The sequence below is a fragment of the Gadus morhua genome, chromosome 8 (assembly GCF_902167405.1).
Source record: "Gadus morhua chromosome 8, gadMor3.0, whole genome shotgun sequence".
Taxonomy (NCBI): Eukaryota; Metazoa; Chordata; class Actinopteri; order Gadiformes; family Gadidae; genus Gadus; species Gadus morhua.
The window spans coordinates 13618922-13640682 of NC_044055.1; the positions used below are offsets into that span (position 1 = coordinate 13618922).

The window sequence follows — 21761 nt, forward strand, 5'->3', positions numbered from 1 at the left end:
GGACCAGAGAGTGTGTGCCAATTACCGGGGTATCACACTTCTCAGCCTCCCTGGTAAAGTCTACTCCAAGGTGCTGGAAAGGAGGGTTCGGCCGATCATCGAACCTCAGATTGAAGAGGAACAATGCGGTTTTCGCCCCGGACGTGGAACTACGGACCAGCTCTTCACTCTCGCAAAGATCCTGGAGGGGGCCTGGGAGTATGCCCATCCGGTCTACATGTGTTTTGTGGATCTGGAGAAGGCGTATGACCGGGTCCCCCGGTAGAAACTGTGGGAGGTGCTGCGGGAGTATGGGGTAAGGGGGTCTATCCTCAGGGCCATCCAATCTTTGTACTCCCAAAGCGAGAGCTGTGTTCGTGTTCTCGGCAGCCAGTCAGTTTCGTTCTCAGTGGGTGCTGGTCTCCGCCAGGGCTGCGCCTTGTCACCAATCCTGTTTGTGATATACATGGACAGGATATCGAGGCGTAGTCGTGGTGGGGAGGGGTTGCAGTTCGGTGGTCTGAGGATCTCATCACTGCTTTTTGCAGATGATGTGGTCCTCATTGGATCATCGGCCTGTGACCTTCAGCACTCACTGGATCGGCTGGCGGCCGAGTGTGAAGCGGCTGGGATGAGGATCAGCACCGCTAAATCTGAGGCCATGACTCTTAGCAGGAAACCGGTGGATTGCTTACTCCGGGTAGGAAATGAGTCCTTAGCCCAAGTGAAGGAGTTCAAGTACCTCGGGGTCTTGTTCGCGAGTGAGGGTACTATGGAGCGTGAGATTGGCCGGAGAATCGGAGCAGCGGGGGCGGTATTGCGTTCGCTTTACCGCACCGTTGTAACGAAAAGAGAGCTGAGCCGCAAGGCAAAGCTCTCGATCTACCGGTCGATCTTCGTTCCTATCCTCACCTATGGTCATGAGGGCTGGGTGATGACCGAAAGGACGAGATCGCGGGTACAAGCGGCCGAGATGAGTTTTCTCAGAAGGGTGGCTGGCGTCTCCCTTAGGGATAGGGTGAGAAGCTCAGCCATCCGTGAGGAACTCGGATTAGAGCCGCTGCTCCTTTACTTAGAAAGGAGTCAGTTGAGGTGGTTCGGGCATCTGGTAAGGATGCCCACTGGGCATCTTCCTTGGGAGGTGTTTCAGGCACGTCCAGTGGGGAGGAGACCTCGGGGAAGACCCAGGACTAGGTGGAGAGATTATATCTCAACACTGGCCTGGGAACGCCTCGGGATCCCCCCGTCAGAGCTGGTCAATGTGGCCCGGGAAAGGGAAGTCTGGGGCCCCCTGCTTGAGCTGCTCCCCCCGCGACCCGACCCCGGATAAGCGGATGACGATGAGTTGAGTTTGTTAAGAAGCCAGTAAATATATATATAGATTATTTTTTTTGTGTTTTTGTCAGAATGCAACACATTCTGGTAAATGTTGATGGGCCGTGATAGACATGTTCACATTTTAATACACATTTTACTTTCCAATCTTTGTCAGATGGGGTCAAGAGAATGAGGATAGAGCACGAGGAAGCTTTGTCGCTATGATGAAAGACCACCACTTCCAGGTGAGGGCGTCAGGGTTCATCATCAACCCAGAACTCCCTTGGATTGGAGGGAGTTCATCAGGTATCATACCATACCTGATGGTATGATTGCCTGCACTTGCCATGGAGACAGCGTTTTAGAAATAAAAATGGCCCTTCAAATCTAGGAACTACTCCTGAAGTGGGATGCTACTGCGGTCAACCTTTGTTGACCGCAGGACATTGTTACATCACTATTGTTTCCTGTTGGTTTGGGGCTTCATGTTTATTAAACCCCCTTCTTGCCCAGGTGCACAAAATGTCATTCATTAAAATGAGAAGTATTCAAATTATTATAGCCCATGATCATCCTAGGGCGCCCCCTCATCCACACATTTACTTGTCAACCAGATTATTTGATTTAATTTATGTTTTTTGTAAATCATTTTCCAATGTGGGGAGACGTTAGGCAAATATTCTTCAGCATCCTTCATAGTATTTCTTTATACTGTTTTTTCGTCAAGGGTCAGGCGAGATTGATTGAACTGCTCAGTAATATTCAGGACGTGTGGTGCTCAGTTTCATAATCTTTTTGGCCTGTTGTCTACGGCCACGCCAACTGTTTCTGCCCAAGAGCCTTCTCGACCAAGGGTTTCTTTGCTTCTCAAGTCTCTTCCCGCCTCTCCTCTTCCAACATCTTTAGCCTCCGACGTTCTGGACCTTGATCGTCAACTGATTTCCCTTGTCTGCTAGTAAAGACCATTCTTTTAACCCAGACTTTTGTCTCCAGAGTCTTGCTATTGAGGACTATTTCCCCTGTTGCTCACTCAGCAGTTACAGTTCCCACCTTCAATGTCCGCTAGGTCCATCAGCACAAGCAGCAGAGAGCTTGAAGGCTTTTGCTGTATAGTATCAGCGTCCACCATGCTCCTGATAGTCTAGTAGATGTTTTTCTGTTTGTAACTTTTCTCTCTTTCAGATACTCCCTCTTGCTTGCACATCATCAGGTTGACCACTTTATCAAACAGTCCTTCTGTGCTTTCACAGCTGAAAACATCTTTGCAATCAGAGGTCAGAGGTCAAAAACCACTGAGGATGTTCTGTCACGATTAATTTTATTTATTTTTTTCCCATGTTGTTGAATAAAGCCACTCTATTTTCAATGGACCTATAAAGTCTTGGGTTTAAATCAACCAGGTTGCACCCAACACAAAGCATACTGTAGTCTACAGTGTAAGATTTGAGTCGGTGACGCACCCTTCGAAGCATCGCAGGCTGTAATGTCGAAGTGACTTGTGTGAGGGCTTTTATAGGGTCTGGGAGTCTAGAGTAGGCGGATCCACCCCATTTATCCGACCACGGCTACATCATCGAACCACAGATGTTTTATCCAACCAAACAGACACGAAGAGCTACAGGTAGAGCAGCAGCACAGCAAAGAGAGTAGTGTAGGTCCCCCTTTCATGTCTGTCTGTCTGTCTGTCTGTCTGTCTGTCTGTCTGTCTGTCTGTCTGTCTGTCTGTCTGTCTGTCTGTCTGTCTGTCTGTCTGTGTGTGTGTGTGTGTGTGTGTGTGTGTGTGTGTGTGTGTGTGTGTGTGTGTGTGTGTGTGTGTGTGTGTGTGTGTCCGGGGAGCGGAGTACTAGACATAAACATGATTGGTAGAAGAGACTTTGGGGCAGAACATAAGGAGTCAAACACACACGCACCAAATAGTCTCACTCCACTCTCAGACACTTTTGGGCAAACTAGAAGCTTGAGAGAGAGAGAAATAAAATTGTAATATTAATTAATTTTATATTTCAATGTCGATATTAATTTGACAGCTTTTCTTTAGTCAACATTGTGTTTGGCAGACTTTGTTGATAAAATTAATAAAAAAAAATCACCCACTCGCAAGCTGCTACCCCTGAAAACCATGCAACTTGCATGTTGTTTGAATCTATGTCTTTGCGTTGTGTAGTCATCTGAGCTCTCATGTTATGTGTTATTTGATGTAACTGATGATTTATCTACATTAAAAACTTTATTTTCGAGTTACCAGGGGATGACATTTATTTCTCTTCGGGACGGTATAGGCCCTGGTGTTCTTGTGGGGCACAACATCATTTTATGTTCGCTTTGCCTCCACCGAAAAATCCATTTGAAAGGTTCCTTTTATAAATACATTGTCCTGCTTAGCACAAGATAAGCATGACAAGAAAATATGTACCACTTATTGGCCACACTTCTGAGAGGCTGTCAAGAATATGGACCATTTGGGCAAGCTAGAAATGCAAATCTCGGATATGTCATCCCTGGGACATAGTGGGATAATAATAATAATAATAAAAAAGTGGTGGTTTCAAGTTAACCTTTCTTAAATCTAATAGTACTTTTAAAAAATATTTGCCACAATATGACGCTGTGGTCACATTGCAAAAAGCCGGATCTGATTTAGGAGCTCATATAAAAGGGAAACAAATCACAGTTGAAATAATCCTCTGATCAAACTGTTTTTGGGACATTTTAGCTTTTTTTATTTTGCTGTTCAAATAATTGTTTTAATCAGGCAAATATCAGATTCCAGTGTGAACTTAACTGCATGCGCAAAAATAAGAAAATCAAAGACATCCCACGCAGCACGTCGAAGTAAACAGTATATGTCATGACTATGATAAGCGCTAATAATATTTAAAGGTGGTATAAATGTATCCCAAATCGGCCTAAATGTGAACAAATGCACTGTTCCCACACTTTAAAAAATGCCCCACTACATCATGATATCAAGGGACAAATTATATGAATACACCATGACACGGCAGTATGGCTTTAATTCTTTATTTAAGACATGTGGTAGGGAAGTAAGGGAACTGCTCCGCCCCTGGAATCAGGCAGTATCGCGATCACAACACAAGAGACAGTTGACAGTCGGATGATTTCTGCGAATTAAGAAATAGCCTAACTTATCTCTACTCTCTGCTGATCAAATGGATAGCTCGGATATCAGGGGATACATTCAAAGGTTTGAAGACCAAGGATACAAAACATGGATCAGAACTACAATGATCTTGGAGTGCCTCAAAACGCGAATGGGCAGGTTCTTAGAAAACGAAACTGAGGTTTTTCACAACGCCTTGAATGGGAAAATCAAGCTGGAGGAAAAAACGTGCATTGGTCCGACTAAATGCGATTATAAGAAAGTGCCAACCGTGAAATCGGTAACTACGTTCAGAGTGACATTATTTAACTTTTGTTAGGAATGAGTATTCAACGACTTAGCATTAGACAGCTATTTTTTTTTTTGATTTTTAAATCAACCTCCTGGTGGGAACGTCTACCATTCAGAGGCATTTTTTAAAAGACAAAACTTATATGTGAAATACTTGAATAAATTTGAACCAACGTGATTTCCCGTCTCTTACGAGTCAATGGCAAACGAGGCCCGATATAAATAATAGGCCTATTATTATTCAACACGAGCGTGTGTTGTATGCATGTGTGGTTGTTATTTATAACAATGCGACAAAACTGGAGAATAAAGTCAAAAGCTTCACATATTTCTCACCGCATTTAAGACCTCGTACATCGGAAGCGAGCTGTTCTGTTATGACTTGATAAGAACCGATTCATAATAGATCGCCCTATAACCACGAGCTGGTCCAAGTCCAGGGTCCAGTAGATAGCTACATGGGTTAGGGTCACACTTCCCCTAAAATAACATTGTAGCCTATATATAAGTTTATGTGAGATTTTTTTTTTTATTGGTGCCCAAACTGCACATGGCTGTGTAATGCTAATTTATTACTTGAAGCTTTATTTTTTATATATTATTATTATTATTAGTAGTATTTATATTATTATATAAAATAATAATAATATATATATATTATATTTATTATATTGTTAGATAATATACAGGCTAGTAGTTGTGTGTGTGTGTGTGTGTGTGTGTGTGTGTGTGTGTGTGTGTGTGTGTGTGTGTGTGTGTGTGTGTGTGTGTGTGTGTGTGTGTGTGTGTGTGTGTGTGTGTGTGTGTATATATATATATACTGCATTTTCCATCACCTTTAACTCGGCAAACTCTTACAGGCTCCTAATAAATTGTGTCGTTTGTGTGATGCTTGGAAAGGGGAGATTTTGTCAGAGCACAAAAACCCTAACCCCAGCATGGTGTATTGGAATAACACCACACCTTACCTGTGGCCTTCACATAAGTGGGAGGTGGCTAAGGTATGTATATCTCAAAATACCTGAACAAATGCTTTACATTACTTACTTACTAGCTCTACTTTTATTTTAAGCCAAGTTGAGGAAAACTGTTTCTTGTATGTTTTTAGCTCTATAATAACTGCGTATCCTTGCTTTTGAATTAAAGCTAACTCCAGCTAATACTTTCTTTGTACATTTTTAGGTCTACATGCCACGTGGCAATATGAAGCACAAGTCTGTGGATGACTTTGACATCTCGGCGTACCTCACTCTAATGACATTCTGTCGACACTTCCAGAAGTTTGTGAAAGGCCACTTGCTCTCTCAGGTGCACAATCCTTCTTGTAGGATCTACCTGTCGTAACCCTTAGTTAAGACTAAGTTGTTCCCATTGAGGGATAGTTGTGTTGTTGTACCGTTCTTCGTTCCATGTTCAAACATTGACATGGGACATTGAAGTCTCAAACAAGTCTCCTAAACGGATCATTGCATTGTTTACATTGCATTAGGGGGGCAGGGTAGTCTGGGGGGCTGGCGCGTTTGACTCAAGGGCCAAATGGTTCTGGGTTCAAACCCGAATGTCCGCAGTCATCCTGGAACCAGCTGCCCTACCCTTCATCATGAATGATGTTCAAAATAAATCACTCAATTCACAAATTCTCCAGGTGACTAATGTGAGGAACCAGATCATGCATTCTGCCAACTTTGCGGTGACTGCTGAAGATTTCCAGGATTACATGGGTCGGATCAGGGCTCTTGGGGAAGCGTTGGGAGAAAAGGTCCCAGAATTCCAGAGCTTTTCCAAGGACATGGCTGAGGTAGGTGCCACCGGTGCTCTGTGGTGTGTTCGGATTCCCATCAGGAATTGATCATGCAGCATTTTTTATAGCTGCTGATGGTATGCTTTGATTCTTGTCAGCCACACATGTCAGTCGCATTCAGACCAAAATGTCTGCTAAATGACCCAATGTAAAATAGTGTGAAATACAAGTTTGTTAAGACCCCAGGTTAATTGTTAAAAATGTCAATGTTGACATAAATTAACCATGATTTTTGAACGACTAACCCCCTCCCGATGTGCAGATGTATTCCGAATTCTGGCAGTGGGCCATCAATTGAAACCATTATAAGCCAAAAAAGTGTTTTCGGCAGCTCCCATAGAATTAAACAATTGTAACTTATTTTCAGTCCGTCTCCTGGTCCTTGGTCATGTGCAGTAGCACGGAAACCCAGAATGCATTTGCTGTGTCCAAATCAGTAAAAGAAACTTGGCGATTTGTTCGTTCGTGGACACTATTGGAGAAAGCTACCTAGCCATGGCAGTTTGTATGCGCTTATATTGGTGGGACAATTCAAATATACAGCTATTGGAGCTGCTAAACAATCGTTTGGGATATAATGGATGTGTTTGATGGCCAACTGCTCAATTATCAAACATGTTTACACTGCCAGAGGCGATGAGTTGAATGATGAGAAAGTAAAAAAAAAAATCTTTTTTTTTTTATAATCTTTGTTTCCTTGTCTTTATTCCCCTCAACAGATTCAGAACATTAATTTCCAGCTGCATTTTGGACGCGATCCTGGGATCCATTTTCAAGGACCTTCTACAGACAAATATGATGTTACAAGTATTCTGAACATGGAGTTGAAGATTATGAAGGACAAGATGGAGTGTCTATCTCAATTGTATGATGCAGACAGAGAGGACATGCTCACGGTAGGGCTCGCAGAGTAACACATGCATGTGTACAAGTATGCACACCCCAAACACAGGTGTGCACACGCACAAACACACACACACTGCACACCACTGTTTTTATGTACAAATACAGCTACACTTGAATCTGGAATTGAATGATGAGTCATGGCGTGTGTGTGTGTGTGTGTGTGTGTGTGTGTGTGTGTGTGTGTGTGTGTGTGTGTGTGTGTGTGTGTGTGTGTGTGTGTCTCCAGTCAGAGGAGCTGCAGAAGGTGAAGAGCTTCTTGGATATGAACCATGACCTCCAGGAGAAGCTGCAGCCCCAGTGGCAGAGGCTGGAGGCCGTGCAGGCCCAGCACGGACTGCAGATAAACACCCTCACCGAGAGAGTGGGCGAGCTGGAGAAGCACACAGTCGTCACTGACGGTAAGAGGAGAATAGTTTTAAGAAAGCAGAGATACATTGCAATTTAGTGTGTATATATATGTATATTTCCTCAAGAGGGTTAATGATAACTATGTGGACATGTGTTCTGTTGCGTAGAGGAGTTCAGCTCCGAAACCCTCATGTACAAAAACCGTCTTTTGGAACGTGCCAAAAAATACAAATGGGATAATCCCGTGTTCTCTGAACAAGACGAAAGTGCAGGTAAACACAGTACAACTCTGGTAAAAGGCCACTTACCAATGGCATTCGTAGAAATTGTTGTTACAAACATCTGAAGATATGTTTCACAAATACAAATATGTTTCACAAGGCCATACATTGATGATTTAATGGTTCATCTGATTACCCTACAGGGTTCAGGGGTCAGGTAGAGGTCCACGGTGAGACATTCCTGGCGTCACTGGTGTGTAAGTCGAAGGCACAAGCACACCAGGCAGCGGCAAAAAAAGCACTGCAAGAGCTGGCCACTGTGATAGCCAATGAGGAAGCAGCTTTAGGTCAAGCAGCCAAATCACAGGCAGCAGGTAACCCCTCCCTTTGCGGATCTGTTTGCTTCTATAGACAAGATAACATTATGGCGATCTCTAGTCTGTTTGAGAAGGAGTGTGACTGTTCTAACCGTGAACCCTGCTCCTCTTCCTTCCAGGGTTCTCTTTCTACGCAGCAGTTACGGTGTCCCTTGCCGTTGACGTCTCCCCAGATAAGGGTGTCTCAGCACCTGTGGACAGAGTGGAGTGTGTTTATGAGAAACTAGTCTCTTTGTTTGGACTGGGAGCTGCCGATACAGGTTGGGTAACACGCCTTTCCTCACAGCGGTGTTTGCTATGATGACACATCGATGTCTGTCATCCGCTCGCTAAGAATTCCCTTCTATCTTCCCAGGTTCCTCCAATAAGGAGAAGGTACTGCAGTACTGTACCAGGCTAAAGGTCCTGCCCCCAGTGGAAAGGAGCTCAGCCTCCAGCTTTGTCCTGAGACTCAATGGGAAAATTACCTTCTATGACTTGGGTGCGTAAGCCTGTGTCAATTTAGCAATTAACACCAGTGTTACAACATTCTCGTCAATTTCCTACCGTTTGTTAAATTTTAAAAAAGCAACAAGGTTCACGGCCCACGGCCGTGTCAGTAAGGGGTTTAATGTTTTTTACCTTCTTGTCCAAAATGTCCAAATGGTCCTATTTGAAGCAAGTAAACAAACACAGCCTGCTACATTCACACTCCAGGTGCCTCGCCCTGTTAAAACAATATACTTCTGCTGTGGTACAAAAACGAGGTGGAATTCGGACTCCATAAAGGACACACTTTGTTAACACACCAAAACTCGTCAATTTCATACCTTTTTGATGGCAGGGAACAAAGGAAAGAAAAAAAAAACATCTGCGATGGGTTGAGATCACATGTGGTCCCTTTGCAGAGGGGTCCGGGTCGAAGGCGGAGGCAGTGCAGCAGGCAGCGAGAGCGGCCCTGGAGGCTCTGTGCGGGGTGTTGGACAAGGCTGCTGTCAACCAAAACAACCACAAAGGAGCTCTGCAGGAGCTGCTGGTGAGGTTCAAACAACCCCATCCGGAGTACCACGTGACGGATAGCCCGGCAGGCCACGGGGACAGGGTCACATGGCTGCCAGAAGCAGACCCCACGGGTGGCCTGGCAGAGGGGTCAGGGCACCGTTACCAGGAGGTCGAAGGCGCAGATGAGGGGGCTCATGCTGAGATTGGGACCCCCATGAAACGAATGATAACGGATCGTTCTGACCGGCCCAGCAAAATGTCTAAGGTTCTGCCGTCGACGGCTGGAAGTGAACGACCGGGTAAGGAGGGGGGAGTTTTAGAGCGAAGGTCCTCCAATGGGCCTTATTCACGTAGTGGCTGTCTTGGTTCCTTTTTTGTTTCTAAACACCAGCTGAATCCCACATTCAGTTCCCCCACCCAGCTAGCATTTAGGTCCAAGATGGCGGCTTGGTAAATAATAATGCCTATGGACACATAACCCTTGAGATAGTGAAGAGTCAGCTGATGCTGATGATGAGGATGATGATGATGAGGCAGTTTTTGTGCACTTACAGCTTCTCCACTATTTCAGATGGGGGGCAGGTCTTAGGCTCCGTAGAAGTGACCATATTGGTTGACCTCCGACCCCACCAGGCCGCTGACCAGGAGGGGGCAGTAGGAGCTGCCTACAGTGACCTGATGAAAGCCTTGTCTCTGAGCCCTGCACCTAGTGGTACTACGCACGCACGCACGCACGCACGCACGCACGCACGCACGCACGCACGCACGCACGCACGCACGCACACACACGCACACACACACAGTTATAATGTGCTTCTTACCGTAGGTGAAGAGAAACAGGCAGTTCTGGAGTTCTTCAGAGAAGCTCAATGTTGCCCCCCTGTGGAGAAAATAGATCATAGACCTGATGGAACGTACAGCTGTTCCCTGAGAATTGACGGGAAACTAACCTTCCAGAGTCCAGGTGAGTTCAGGTTGCTATTGATAAGCATTTTGCATCCACATCCAGAATTTATGTGGATGCACATCCATTCTAGATATAATTGTGTCCACAATATATCTTTTATTCCCTGACCCTTGGATACTCATCGCACCTTATAAATGTAAACTCAAAGTATGGTTTATTTGTTGTGTTCCCAATCCTGTGCTCTTTCAGAGCGGTCCACCAAAAAGGAGTCTGATTCTCTGGCAGCCCAGAAGGCCTTGGCTCACCTGGAGGGGCTGCAGACGGTGAAAGACCTCAAGCTTACTGGTTAGAACGGCTCCTTGGCTGGCGATTTGACGCACTATCAACAATACTGCTCAGAAACAGTACAATGAAGGAATTGGCCCTTATATACCTGACTAAAGTGGTTTTCTTTGTTTCTTTGAAATTCAAGGTGAGGTCAAAGGCAGACTGCAAAAGGTGGCAGCCGACCTTGGAAACATCGGTTTGCCTGTGTATCGTACCACAGACGCTGGCAAAGTTATAGGTCAGTGATGCTCAGTGAGTCAGTGGGTCCAGATTATTTTTTAAACGATTTTATGTATCTAGATTTTTTTGCTCTTATGCTCAACCTCAAATATTATACTCTATAAATTAATGACGGGATAGTATGTTCCTAAAGTTAAACCATCACACAGTACTGACTGTTAAGCCGATGTCCTTGTTTCAGAGGGGCAGGTCTTAGGCTCCGTAGAAGTGACCATAAAGGTTGACCTCCGAACCCACCAGGCCGCTGACCGGGAGGGGGCAGTAGGAGCTGCCTACAGTGACCTGATGAAAGCCTTGTCTCTGAGCCCTGCACCTAGTGGTACTACACACACACACACACACACACGCACGCACGCACGCACGCACGCACGCACGCACGCACGCACGCACGCACGCACGCACGCACGCACGCACGCACGCACGCACGCACGCACGCACGCACGCACGCACGCACGCACGCACGCACGCACGCACGCACGCACGCACGCACGCACGCACGCACGCACGCACGCACGCACGCACGCACGCACACACACACACACACACACACACACACACACACACACACACAAACAAACACTTATAATTAGGGATGCACGATACTGATATCAGTACACAGTGCCCGATACTGTGCTCATTTACTCGTACTTATAAAACTTCTCCGATGCATGCATTGTTGACCATGAACACGCTGAAAGAGCGTTGTTCATTGAACGTGCTCATATATTTGCTGAACAGTGAGCTGAACGTACCCCTTTGTGCGCAACGTCGTTCCCGGCCAAACGTTAGCGATTGGTTATGTATTTAAAGGATACATTGTACATATTTATAATTCGAAATTCCAAAACGGCCAAATGTTAGCGATTGTTTATGGCAGATCCAGAGTGGCACTGGGCAGATCCAATAGTTTTAAACTTCAACAGACACCCGTCTTCAAGTGAGTTAACGTTTGTCATTTGAGTAGGTCCAGACTCTCTGTACAAATGAAATGAAGTACGAGAGTCTGGTAGGACCAGGCTAGATATAACCACCGATAGCAGTTTACGCAACGTGACGTAACGTTGAGGTGACGTTTATTTTTTTAAACATGGTAATTTGTCCTATATGATCGTCAACATAGTATTCTATGCATCACTGTAATAAAATAAGTCCCCAAATGGAGAATAAAGGGGCATCGGCGGCGCGGTTTGACTGGACATGTGGAGCTGTGCCTTGGTTGTGTTTTCGGTAGATTTTCAACCGCTATGGTGTGTGTGGATGGCGAAGCTCCATCTGAGCAGCGATTTATTTAATGCCCGCATCTGAGGGGATTCCCAGACACCTATAGTATAACACATGTGTGTGGCACATGTCATATACAACATCGCTCATTATACAACGGGTGGCTTAAATCCAGCGATCTGATTGGTTCCTAACTGTTGTATAATGAGCGTATACATAACTGCTATGACGCACAATCATTTTGTGAAAGTTTGCATATCACTCCGCGCCTGGAAGTAGAAACAGTTACAAAGTAAAAAATATGTTGAATGATGGAGAGGGTGTAAATGTTGTTACTCCGGGAGTGAGCAAGGCGATGGAGAGACTAACGAAAGCTTAGGCACACGGCGAGTGAACTGCTCCATAGGATAAATTGCCGGCGAACCGCTCTAGCCGAGCCTTCTCGCGGAGGGACGCTAAAGTGTGTTGCATAGCGACCGTCGTGCATTTTGAAGGCAGCCAGGAGGGACTACTTTTTTGTATTCTTTAATAAAACCGCTACTTTGACTTTCTTGGGTTTTTTAAAAATGTAGTGTGTCTATGACTTTCGTTTTGCCATAATAGTAACCGTTGTATAAAAGCAATAGATCACTTCAGTCAGTGGTATGTGCTCATTATACCACTGTGAAGGGGGTCGCCGGCCCTCCGCTGCGCGTCGGGCCGAACAACGCCCCTTAACAGTGGTATAATGAGAACATACCACAGCCTGTCGTGATCTATTGCTTAATTATATCACTCATACACAACGGCCGTGCTAAAAAAGTTTACCAAAGTTGCCGTGGGCCGTTACCATGGCGATAACACGCCCCCTCTTTCCTAGATCTCTCAGCCCATAACGCATATTTTTAAATCTCAATAAAGTGAAGCGAATCTTTAGAAAGTTCGCAAAAAGGAAATTCGAATTAGGTTTGTTTCCATCAAGTGGTTGGAGCGGGAACCTACACACATTCCAGGGCTTGTCGTATCCTTTTGATAACAAGCTCTCTCTTAGGTCCTGATATATGATGGAATTGCGTTGTTGTTTTCCATCTAAAATAGCTTTTTTTTTTTTTTCTTTGATGAGAGCAAGGAAAAGTTTGACCTCTTCAGCGGTCCACACGTATCTATTATTCACATTGGCCATCTGTTCCATGGACGCACCTATTGAGATTTAAAAATATCTGATTTCAGTTTAATGCATTTTGCAAAATGTATCAGCTCTCGTTTTGAAGGTTGAACCGACCATTTGACTGGAACTACTTAGTAGGTGTTCATATATCAGTGATTGATGGGCACGGTATAAATCAAAGGATATACAAACATAGACATCCTATATCATAAGTATATATGATATAGGATGTCTATGTATACAAACGCTAAAATATATTGATGCTACAAGTTGATGTTGGCAGGGTTGCTATGGCCGGTCGTTTTGCTAAATTCGAAAAGACGTTGTCAGTCCTGTGTGTTCAATGTTCGCTACATCACAGCTGTTTCAAAAGGTGTGTTTCCATCTCCCATTTTGCGCATTTAGTCTCTTTCGCATGAGTCAAAAACCACCTCATGCGAGCAGATAAACTTTTTTGCGAATTAGAGGATTTCTATGCGAATTTAGGTGTTTCCATCACCGTGATTCCATACTTCAAAATGTGCATAAAAGCAGGGGGGTGGAAACGCAGCTAGTGGGTTCACCGGCTCTCTAAACGGTAATGGTATTATTAGTTTTACTCGGAATGGGCGAACACCCAAATGTAAGTTATATACTTCTACTTGGTCTGAGAAAAAGTGGAATCGGTGAATCCCTAATTATAATGAACTCTCAGGTTCACTGCTTTTTTGCTTCTTACCGTAGGTGAAGAGAAACAGGCAGTTCTGGAGTTCTTCGGACAGACTCAATGTTGCCCCCCTGTGGAGAAAATGGATCATAGACCTGATGGAACGTACAGCTGTTCCCTGAGAATTGACGGGAAACTAACCTTCCAGAGTCCAGGTGAGTTCAGGTTGCTATCGATAAGCATCTTGCATCCACATCCAGAATTTATGTGGATGCACATCCATTCTAGATATAACTGTGTCCACAATATATCTTTTATTCCCTAACCCTTGGATACTCATCGCACCTTATTAAATGTAAACTCAAAGTATGGTTTATTCGTTGTGTTCCCAATCCTGTGCTCTTTCAGAGCGGTCCAACAAAAAGGAGTCTGATTCTCTGGCAGCCCAGAAGGCCTTGGCTCACCTGGAGGGGCTGCAGACTGTGAAAGACCTCAAGCTTCCTGGTTAGAACGGCTCCTCTACTGGAGATTTGACGCACTATCAACAATACTGCCCTGACTCTGCTGTTGTAATCTGCCTTCAGAGTTTGTTTTTTACTCGAATGTTTAAATGTTGGATGTTTGACGTACGTTGAGTGCTAGCTTAAAGGGAAATACCGGTCTGAGATCAAAAGATATAAGCTGTTTCTCCTGGCTTCGCAAAACATTTATTTCCAGTACAATTTGTCAAAATCAGTTCCATGTACTGATTCTGCTAAATAACATTTAGAATGTGCGCATCGCTTCTAATGTAAACAGTATCACTTTTGTGTTTTGTAATCAATGGAGTATGGATGTATGAAGTATGGAGATGTTGGACCAACAAACTTGATCACCATACCAGTACTTTATCTCTCATCACAAAGATCAAAGTCCTACTGCTATGGTTGACCTTTGTGTAAGGCAGACTCTTGCAAATGCTCCGAGGAAGAAACAGTACAATGAAGGAATTGGCCCCCATATACCTGACTAAAGTGGTTTTCTTTGTTTCTCTGAAATCCAAGGTGAGGTCAAAGGCAGACTGCAAAAGGTGGCGGCCGATCTTGGAAACATCTGTTGGCCGGTGTATTTGACAGCAGATGCTGTTGAAGTTACAGGTCAGTGATAGTTACTTAAAGGGGTGTATATATAAGCATCCATGAAGTAGCATGCCAAGGGACCTTTAAAGGGGTGGTCTGTCGATTTTGGTTTCAGAAGTTTACATTATTTTTAGGGTTAGGGTTAGGGAGACATTTTGTATATTAGTTTTTTGCTCTTGTGCTCAACCTCAAATGATATTATATTATATTAATTATGGATAGGATAGAATTAGGGATGCACCGATTCCACTTTTTCTCAGACTATGTACAAGTACAAGTACTTACATTTGGGTACTTGCCGATACAGAGTACCAATACGAGTACTTAATAATACCATTACAGTTTAAAGAGCCAGTGAACCCACTTTCTAAGCGGGAATTTATACATTTTGCAATCTTAAAGAATGCGTTTTGGGCCGTGAGTTCTAGGAAAGAGGGGGGCATGTTATCGCTATGGTTACGCACCACGGCAACTTAGTTATAATTTTATTTTGTACATTTGTTGTGTATGAGTGATATAATGAGTGATGTTGTATATGACATGCAACACACACCGTAGCGTTATTCTATAGGTGCCCGGGATTCCTAACCCTCTGACTTGGGTATTAAATAAATCGCTGCTCAGACGGAACTTCATCATCCACACACACCATGGCGGTACAATAAGTCTCAGAAAATAGCAACTTTCTCTCGGACGCCGCAGTCAACCGCTGCCAAGGCACAGCTCCAAAGATACACACAACCCCTCCAACGGTGCCTTAGTCGGGACGCTGCCTGCGTTCTCAGCAGAGGGGATTGTTCACAGTGTTTTGGGGAGAATGGCAAAAACATAGGAGTTTACCCCTTCCTCTCTAAATTTGGGGACTTATTTCAGTAGTAGTGATGTAATGGCATAGATTACTATTTTGACGATCATACGTATAAGACAAATAACCGCGGTTAAATAAAAACTAAAAACTGTTTTGGTGGTATCGGTTTGTTGTATCTGAGAAGTTTTACGAATAGTAATACATGAGCACAGTATCAGGCCCGAGTCAGAGTACTGGTATTGGTATCAGTGCATCCCTAGATGGAATCTTCCTTTATTTAAACCGTCACACTGTACTTAAAAAAAAGAGATTTAGCTGTTTTAAGCCGATGTCCTTGTTTCAGATGGGGGGCAGGTCTTAGGCTCCGTAGAAGTGACCATAAAGGTTGACCTCCGAACCCACCAGGCCGCTGACCGGGAGGGGGCAGTAGGAGCTGCCTACAGTGACCTGATGAAAGCCTTGTCTCTGAGCCCTGCACCTAGTGGTACTACACACACACACACACACACACACACACACACACACACACACACGGACACACACACACATGCCCGCATGGACACACACACACACACCCCAGCACGGGGACACACACACACACACACACACACACACACACACACACACACACACACACACACACACACACACACACACACACACACACACGCACGCGCGCGCGCGCGCACGCGCGCCCTCACGGACATACACGCGCGCCCGCACGGACACACACACACACCCCAGCACGGACACACACACACACACACACACACACACACACACACACACACACACACACACACACAAACACAAACATTGAATGAACACTCAAGTTCACTGCTTTGCGCTTCTTACCGTAGGTGAAGAGAAACAGGCAGTTCTGGAGTTCTTCGGACAGACTCAATGTTGCCCCCCTGTGGAGAAAATAGATCATAGACCTGATGGAACGTACAGCTGTTCCCTGAGAATTGACGGGAAACTAACCTTCCAAAGTCCAGGTGAGTTCAGGTTGCTATGGATAATCATTTTGCATCACCATTCATAATCAACAATCAACAGAATTAATTATCTCAGAACTGTGTCTCATAATATATATATATCTTTATTCCCTGACCATGCGATACCATCCACAAGAAGAACGACAATACCACAAATATCTTCAGGCTCTTATTCGACTCATCCCACCCTATTGAATATAAATTCAAAGTATGGTTTATTCGTTGTGTTCCCAATCCTGTGATCTTTCAGAGCGGTCCACCAAAAAGGAGTCTGATTCTCTGGCAGCCCAGAAGGCCTTGGCTCACCTGGAGGGGCTGCTGACTGTGAAAGACCTCAAGCTTCCTGGTTAGAACGGCTCCTCTACTGGAGATTTGACGCACTATCAACAATACTGCTCTGACTTTTTTACTCGAGAATGTTTAAATGTTGGATGTTTGACGTACGTTTAATGCTAGCTTAAAGGGAAATAACGGTCTGAGATCAAAATATATAAGCTGTTTCTCCTGGCTTCGCAAAACATTTATTTCCAGTACAATTTGTCAAAATCAGTTCCATGTACTGATTCTGCTAAATAACATTTAGAATGTGCGCATCGCTTCTAATGTAAACAGTATCACTTTTGTGTTTTGTAATCAATGGAGTATGGATGTATGAAGTATGGAGATGTTGGACCAACAAACTTGATCACCATACCAGTACTTTATCTCTCATCACAAAGATCAAAGTGCTACTGCTATGGTTGACCTTTGTGTAAGGCACACTCTTGCAAATGCTCCGAGGAAGAAACAGTACAATGAAGGAATTGGTCCCAATATACCTGACTAAAGTGGTTTTCTTTGTTTCTCTGAAATCCAAGGTGAGGTCAAAGGCAGACTGCAAAAGGTGGCGGCCGACCTTGGAAACATCTGTCGCCCGGTGTATTTGACAGCAGATGCTGTTGAAGTTACAGGTCAGTGATAGTTACTTAATAATAAATAATAATAATACATTTAATTTAGAGGCGCCTTTCAAGACACCCAAGGTCACTTATATATAAAGGGGTGTATATATAAGCATCCAGGAAGTAGCATGCCAAGGGACCTTTAAAGGGGTGGTCTGTAGATTTTGGTTTCAGAAGTTTACATTATTTTTGTAGAGACTTTTTGTATATTCGTTTTTTGCTCTTGTGCTCAACCTCAAATTATATTATATTATATTAATTATGGATGGATAGAATTAGGGATGCACCGATTCCACTTTTTCTCTTTTTAAGTACAAGTACTTACATTTGGGTACTTGCCGATACAGAGTACCGATACGGGTACTTAATAATACCATTACAGTTTAAAGAGCCAGTGAACCCACTGTCTAAGCGGGAATTCATACATTTTGCAATCTTAAAGAATGCGTTTTGGGCCGTGAGTTCTAGGAAAGAGGGGGGCATGTTATCGCTACGGTTACGCACCGCGGCAACTTTGTTATAATTTATTTTGTACATTTGTTGTGTATGAGTGATATAATGAGTAATGTTGTACATGACATGCAATACTCACACCGTAGCATTATACTATAGGTGTCCGGGAATCCTAACCCTCTGACGCGGGTATTAAATAAATCGCTGCTCAGACGGAACTTCACCATCCACACACACCATGGCGGTACAATAAGGCCCAATCCCATTTCTACCCCTTACCCCTTACCCTTACCCCTCCCCCTTGTTTTGAAGGGGTAAGGTGTTTTGGGGAGAATGGCAAAAACATAGGAGAAAAAAATTTGGGGACTTATTTCAGTACTAGTGATGTAATGGCATAGATTACTGTTTTGACGATCATACGTATAAGACAAATAACCGCGGTTAAATAAAAACTAAAAACTGTTTTGGTGGTATCGGTTTGTTGTATCTGAGAAGTTTTACGAATAGTAATACATGAGCACAGTATCAGGCCCGAGTCAGAGTACTGGTATCGGTATCAGTGCATCCCTAGATGGAATCTTCCTTTATTTAAACCGTCACACTGTACTTAAAAAAAAGAGATTTAGCTGTTTTAAGCCGATGTCCTTGTTTCAGATGGGGGGCAGGTCTTAGGCTCCGTAGAAGTGACCATAAAGGTTGACCTCCGACCCCACCAGGCCGCTGACCGGGAGGGGGCAGTAGGAGCTGCCTACAGTGACCTGATGAAAGCCTTGTCTCTGAGCCCTGCACCTAGTGGTACTACACACACACACACACACACACACGCACACACGCACACACACGCACACACACACACACACACACACACACACACACACACACACACACACACGTCCTCCCACACACACACACACACACACACACACACACACACACACACACACACGTCCTCCCAGACACACACACACGTCCTCCCACACACACACACACACACACACACTTCTAATGAACCCTAAAGCTTACTGTTATGTGGTTCTTCCATAGGTGGAGAGAGACTGGCCGTTCTTCATTTCATGCAACTAACTAAATCTCGCCCCCCTGTGGAAGATATAAAAATGTCATCAGATGGTACTTACGAATGTGCTCTGAAAATCGACGGCCGGTTCATCTTTCAAAGTCCAGGTGGGGATATTTCTGTCTCTCTGCCCTTGGTCAGTCCGTCTGTCTTTCCGTCTGTCTTTAACGAAAGCTTACTGAACACAACGCACTCTCTGACACCGAGACGCACTCGAAAGGCGACTACGATGATGCAAAGACACTTCAGCTCGTCTACGTGAGGATGAATCGCTAACGTGACCCTGTCCTCCCTCCCGTCAGAGCGCAGCTCCACCAAGAAGGAGGCAGAGAAGGCGGCCGCCGGGCAGGCCCTGCGGCACATGGAGGGGCTCCTGAGGGCCCACCGCCGCCCCCTTCCTGGTAAGAGCCCGTCTGTTGCCGTCTTCCTCTTCTTTGTTTTGCACAATGAAAGAAAAGGGTAAGAAACATGAGGCGTGAGCGTGTTCACACCAAAACCGATAAGGAATAGATCACCATCGCTGTAACCCGCCACTGTTACCGGTTACCTAGACATGTCACTCTAACACTACACAGTAACAGGTCACTGTAACATGTCACTCTAACACTGCACAGCAACAGGTCACTGCAACATGTGACGGTAACGCTCCGCTGTATTGTTTCTCTATTACACGCCAGTGTAACCTGTCACTGTAACACATCACTGTTACACGTCACTCTAACGCATCCCTGTAACATAAAACTGTAACACGTGGCTGTAACCCCTCGCTGGATAATGTTACTGTCATTCACAATGCCCAACCATCACGTCACAGTAGCGCATCACTGTAACATGACCTGTAATGCCTCAAGTAGCATCTTTGTTTTTTCCAGTGGGGGACAACCACAAGAGCAGGCTCCAGGAGCTGCTGATGTCTGGGCTAGGGAACGCGGTTCTGCCCGTGTATGCAGCCGTCGACGCCAACGACCCCCGCCACACATGACTGACGCACGACCTTGTGAAGGGGAAGCGGGCGCTGGTCTTTTGGTTTTGTTTAGCCAATGGGATGTTTTTTCCTGCGGGGGTTGCAGGTTCATTACGTAACGCATTGGGATGGTTTGTGTAATCATGGGGCTTCACTAATTAACTAACCATCATCGTATATACACTTGTTCTATGAGTTTTTATGACAAAAAAAATTGCATGAGAGTGAGAATACTATACGCATAGCGTTTTATTAGCATTCCTTTGCTTGAAAAAGCAATATTTATAATTTCTTCAGCTTTTTTCTCTCTGTTATTGCTGCACTGAATTCTGTCACTTTTTACAATGTAGTGAATTCTGTCTGTATGTGTTTGTTCGTACCTTCCTTAATCTTTTTATAATATTAATGTAAACCTGTGTTTAGCAATGCCACACTTCACCTAGGTGACTTTTAGGCCCCGTTTACACAAAGGGAAAACGCAGATCTTTCCACGCGGTTTGGCCTCTAATTTACACGAAAACACAGTTTTTATCACAGAAAACGATCATTTCTAAAAACTCCGGCCAAAGTGGAGATTTCTGAAAACGCCGGTTATGTGTTGTCGTGTCAACGGGGAGAAACAGGGTTTTAGGTTCTGAAGCGTCACATTATGCGCCAGGAAATGCATAACGTCATATGAGCGCCCTATGTTTACAGTTTGTTTGTTACAGGAAGACGGTCGTGTTATTCGTTGTTGATTCTGAGGATTCTGATTGGCTTGCATGGCTTTATCCGTCTCCCTACACTGCCGCCCATAGGTTTGGCATAGTTATAATGGCGCTCGACGGCGTATTTATGCGTTTTGATGTAAACAACAACTTTTTAAAAAAGATGTGCACAATGTTATTTTTGAAAACGGAGGGGGGGAAATATTCGTTTCTATAAATAACCTGCTACGTAAAAGTGGCCTTATTGTGCTCCTCCAGGCAAGGATACAGGGTGGTGGTGTTGGAAACTGGTTTATTTTAAAAGTTTGTCGCAAGTTATTGACAAGACATGAGCTGGTGATCCATGCTGCCACGCTGAAGATCCCAGAGTGTGTGTGGTGGTTGCTGGTTTAACCTGTGCACATTGATTGCTCAATGCACAACAGGTGTGCAGCCTCACCCAGCCCCAGAGACAAATCAGTCTGACCCGGGCCAGGTGAGGCTGTAGGCAAGCCAACAACCATACACACTACCACAATGTTAATTAATGATAATATAAAAAATTATCATTTTTGGCTTCAGTTTTCGCTGAAGCCACCAAAGCACAGTGGAGTCAGGGGGATAGCTTGACCAAATCCCAGCTGAAAGGTTCCGAGTTCGATCCTTGAATGTCTTCAGCCTCATCTGTGAGCTCCCTGAGCAACAGTACCAATTAGGATCAATGTAATGGAAATAATATTTTTTTTTCAATATATCTATTCATATATAGATAGATATATAGATGATATTTCCTTCAAGCCTTTCCTGTTTTTACGTCATATTTGTTTCACTGTTTAACTGTATTCTGTCTTGCAGTAAAACCATGGTCTTTGCTGATGCATGTCTTTT

At 44.4% G+C, this 21761-nt stretch overlaps 1 protein-coding gene across 8 annotated transcripts; it reads left to right on the forward strand.

Moving 5' to 3' along the window:
* Nucleotides 1-4345: 4345 nt before the first annotated feature.
* LOC115548798 (uncharacterized) lies at nt 4346-20552 on the forward strand. Of its 8 annotated transcripts, XM_030363640.1 has the most exons (27): nt 4349-4697; nt 5569-5709; nt 5891-6016; nt 6354-6506; nt 7229-7405; nt 7642-7813; nt 7931-8035; nt 8188-8358; nt 8481-8621; nt 8717-8842; nt 9249-9641; nt 9914-10054; nt 10169-10306; nt 10499-10594; nt 10722-10814; nt 10998-11135; nt 13908-14045; nt 14239-14334; nt 14874-14966; nt 16100-16240; nt 16617-16754; nt 17005-17100; nt 17612-17704; nt 18803-18943; nt 19193-19330; nt 19526-19624; nt 20096-20552. In XM_030363640.1, exons 1-27 carry the CDS (start codon nt 4467-4469, stop codon nt 20203-20205), a joined length of 3825 nt encoding a protein of 1274 aa, XP_030219500.1. In that variant the 5' UTR covers nt 4349-4466; the 3' UTR covers nt 20206-20552. The 8 variants fall into 8 exon arrangements, with proteins under 8 accessions (XP_030219507.1, XP_030219506.1, XP_030219505.1 ...); XM_030363642.1 differs by lacking the exons at nt 10169-10306; nt 10499-10594; nt 10722-10814 and having other exon boundaries at nt 9914-9924; nt 11006-11135; XM_030363647.1 differs by lacking the exons at nt 16617-16754; nt 17005-17100; nt 17612-17704; nt 18803-18943 and having other exon boundaries at nt 4346-4697.
* Nucleotides 20553-21761: the final 1209 nt, after the last annotated feature.

Bases quoted from the DNA above. Each gene is read 5' to 3' on its own strand.
- LOC115548798 (XM_030363640.1), top strand. From the start codon at position 4,467: ATGGATAGCTCGGATATCAGGGGATACATTCAAAGGTTTGAAGACCAA. The intron at 8,036-8,187 runs GTAAACACAGTA...ATTACCCTACAG, and splicing joins TGAACAAGACGAAAGTGCAG to GGTTCAGGGGTCAGGTAGAG. The intron at 10,815-10,997 runs GTCAGTGATGCT...TCCTTGTTTCAG, and splicing joins AGACGCTGGCAAAGTTATAG to AGGGGCAGGTCTTAGGCTCC.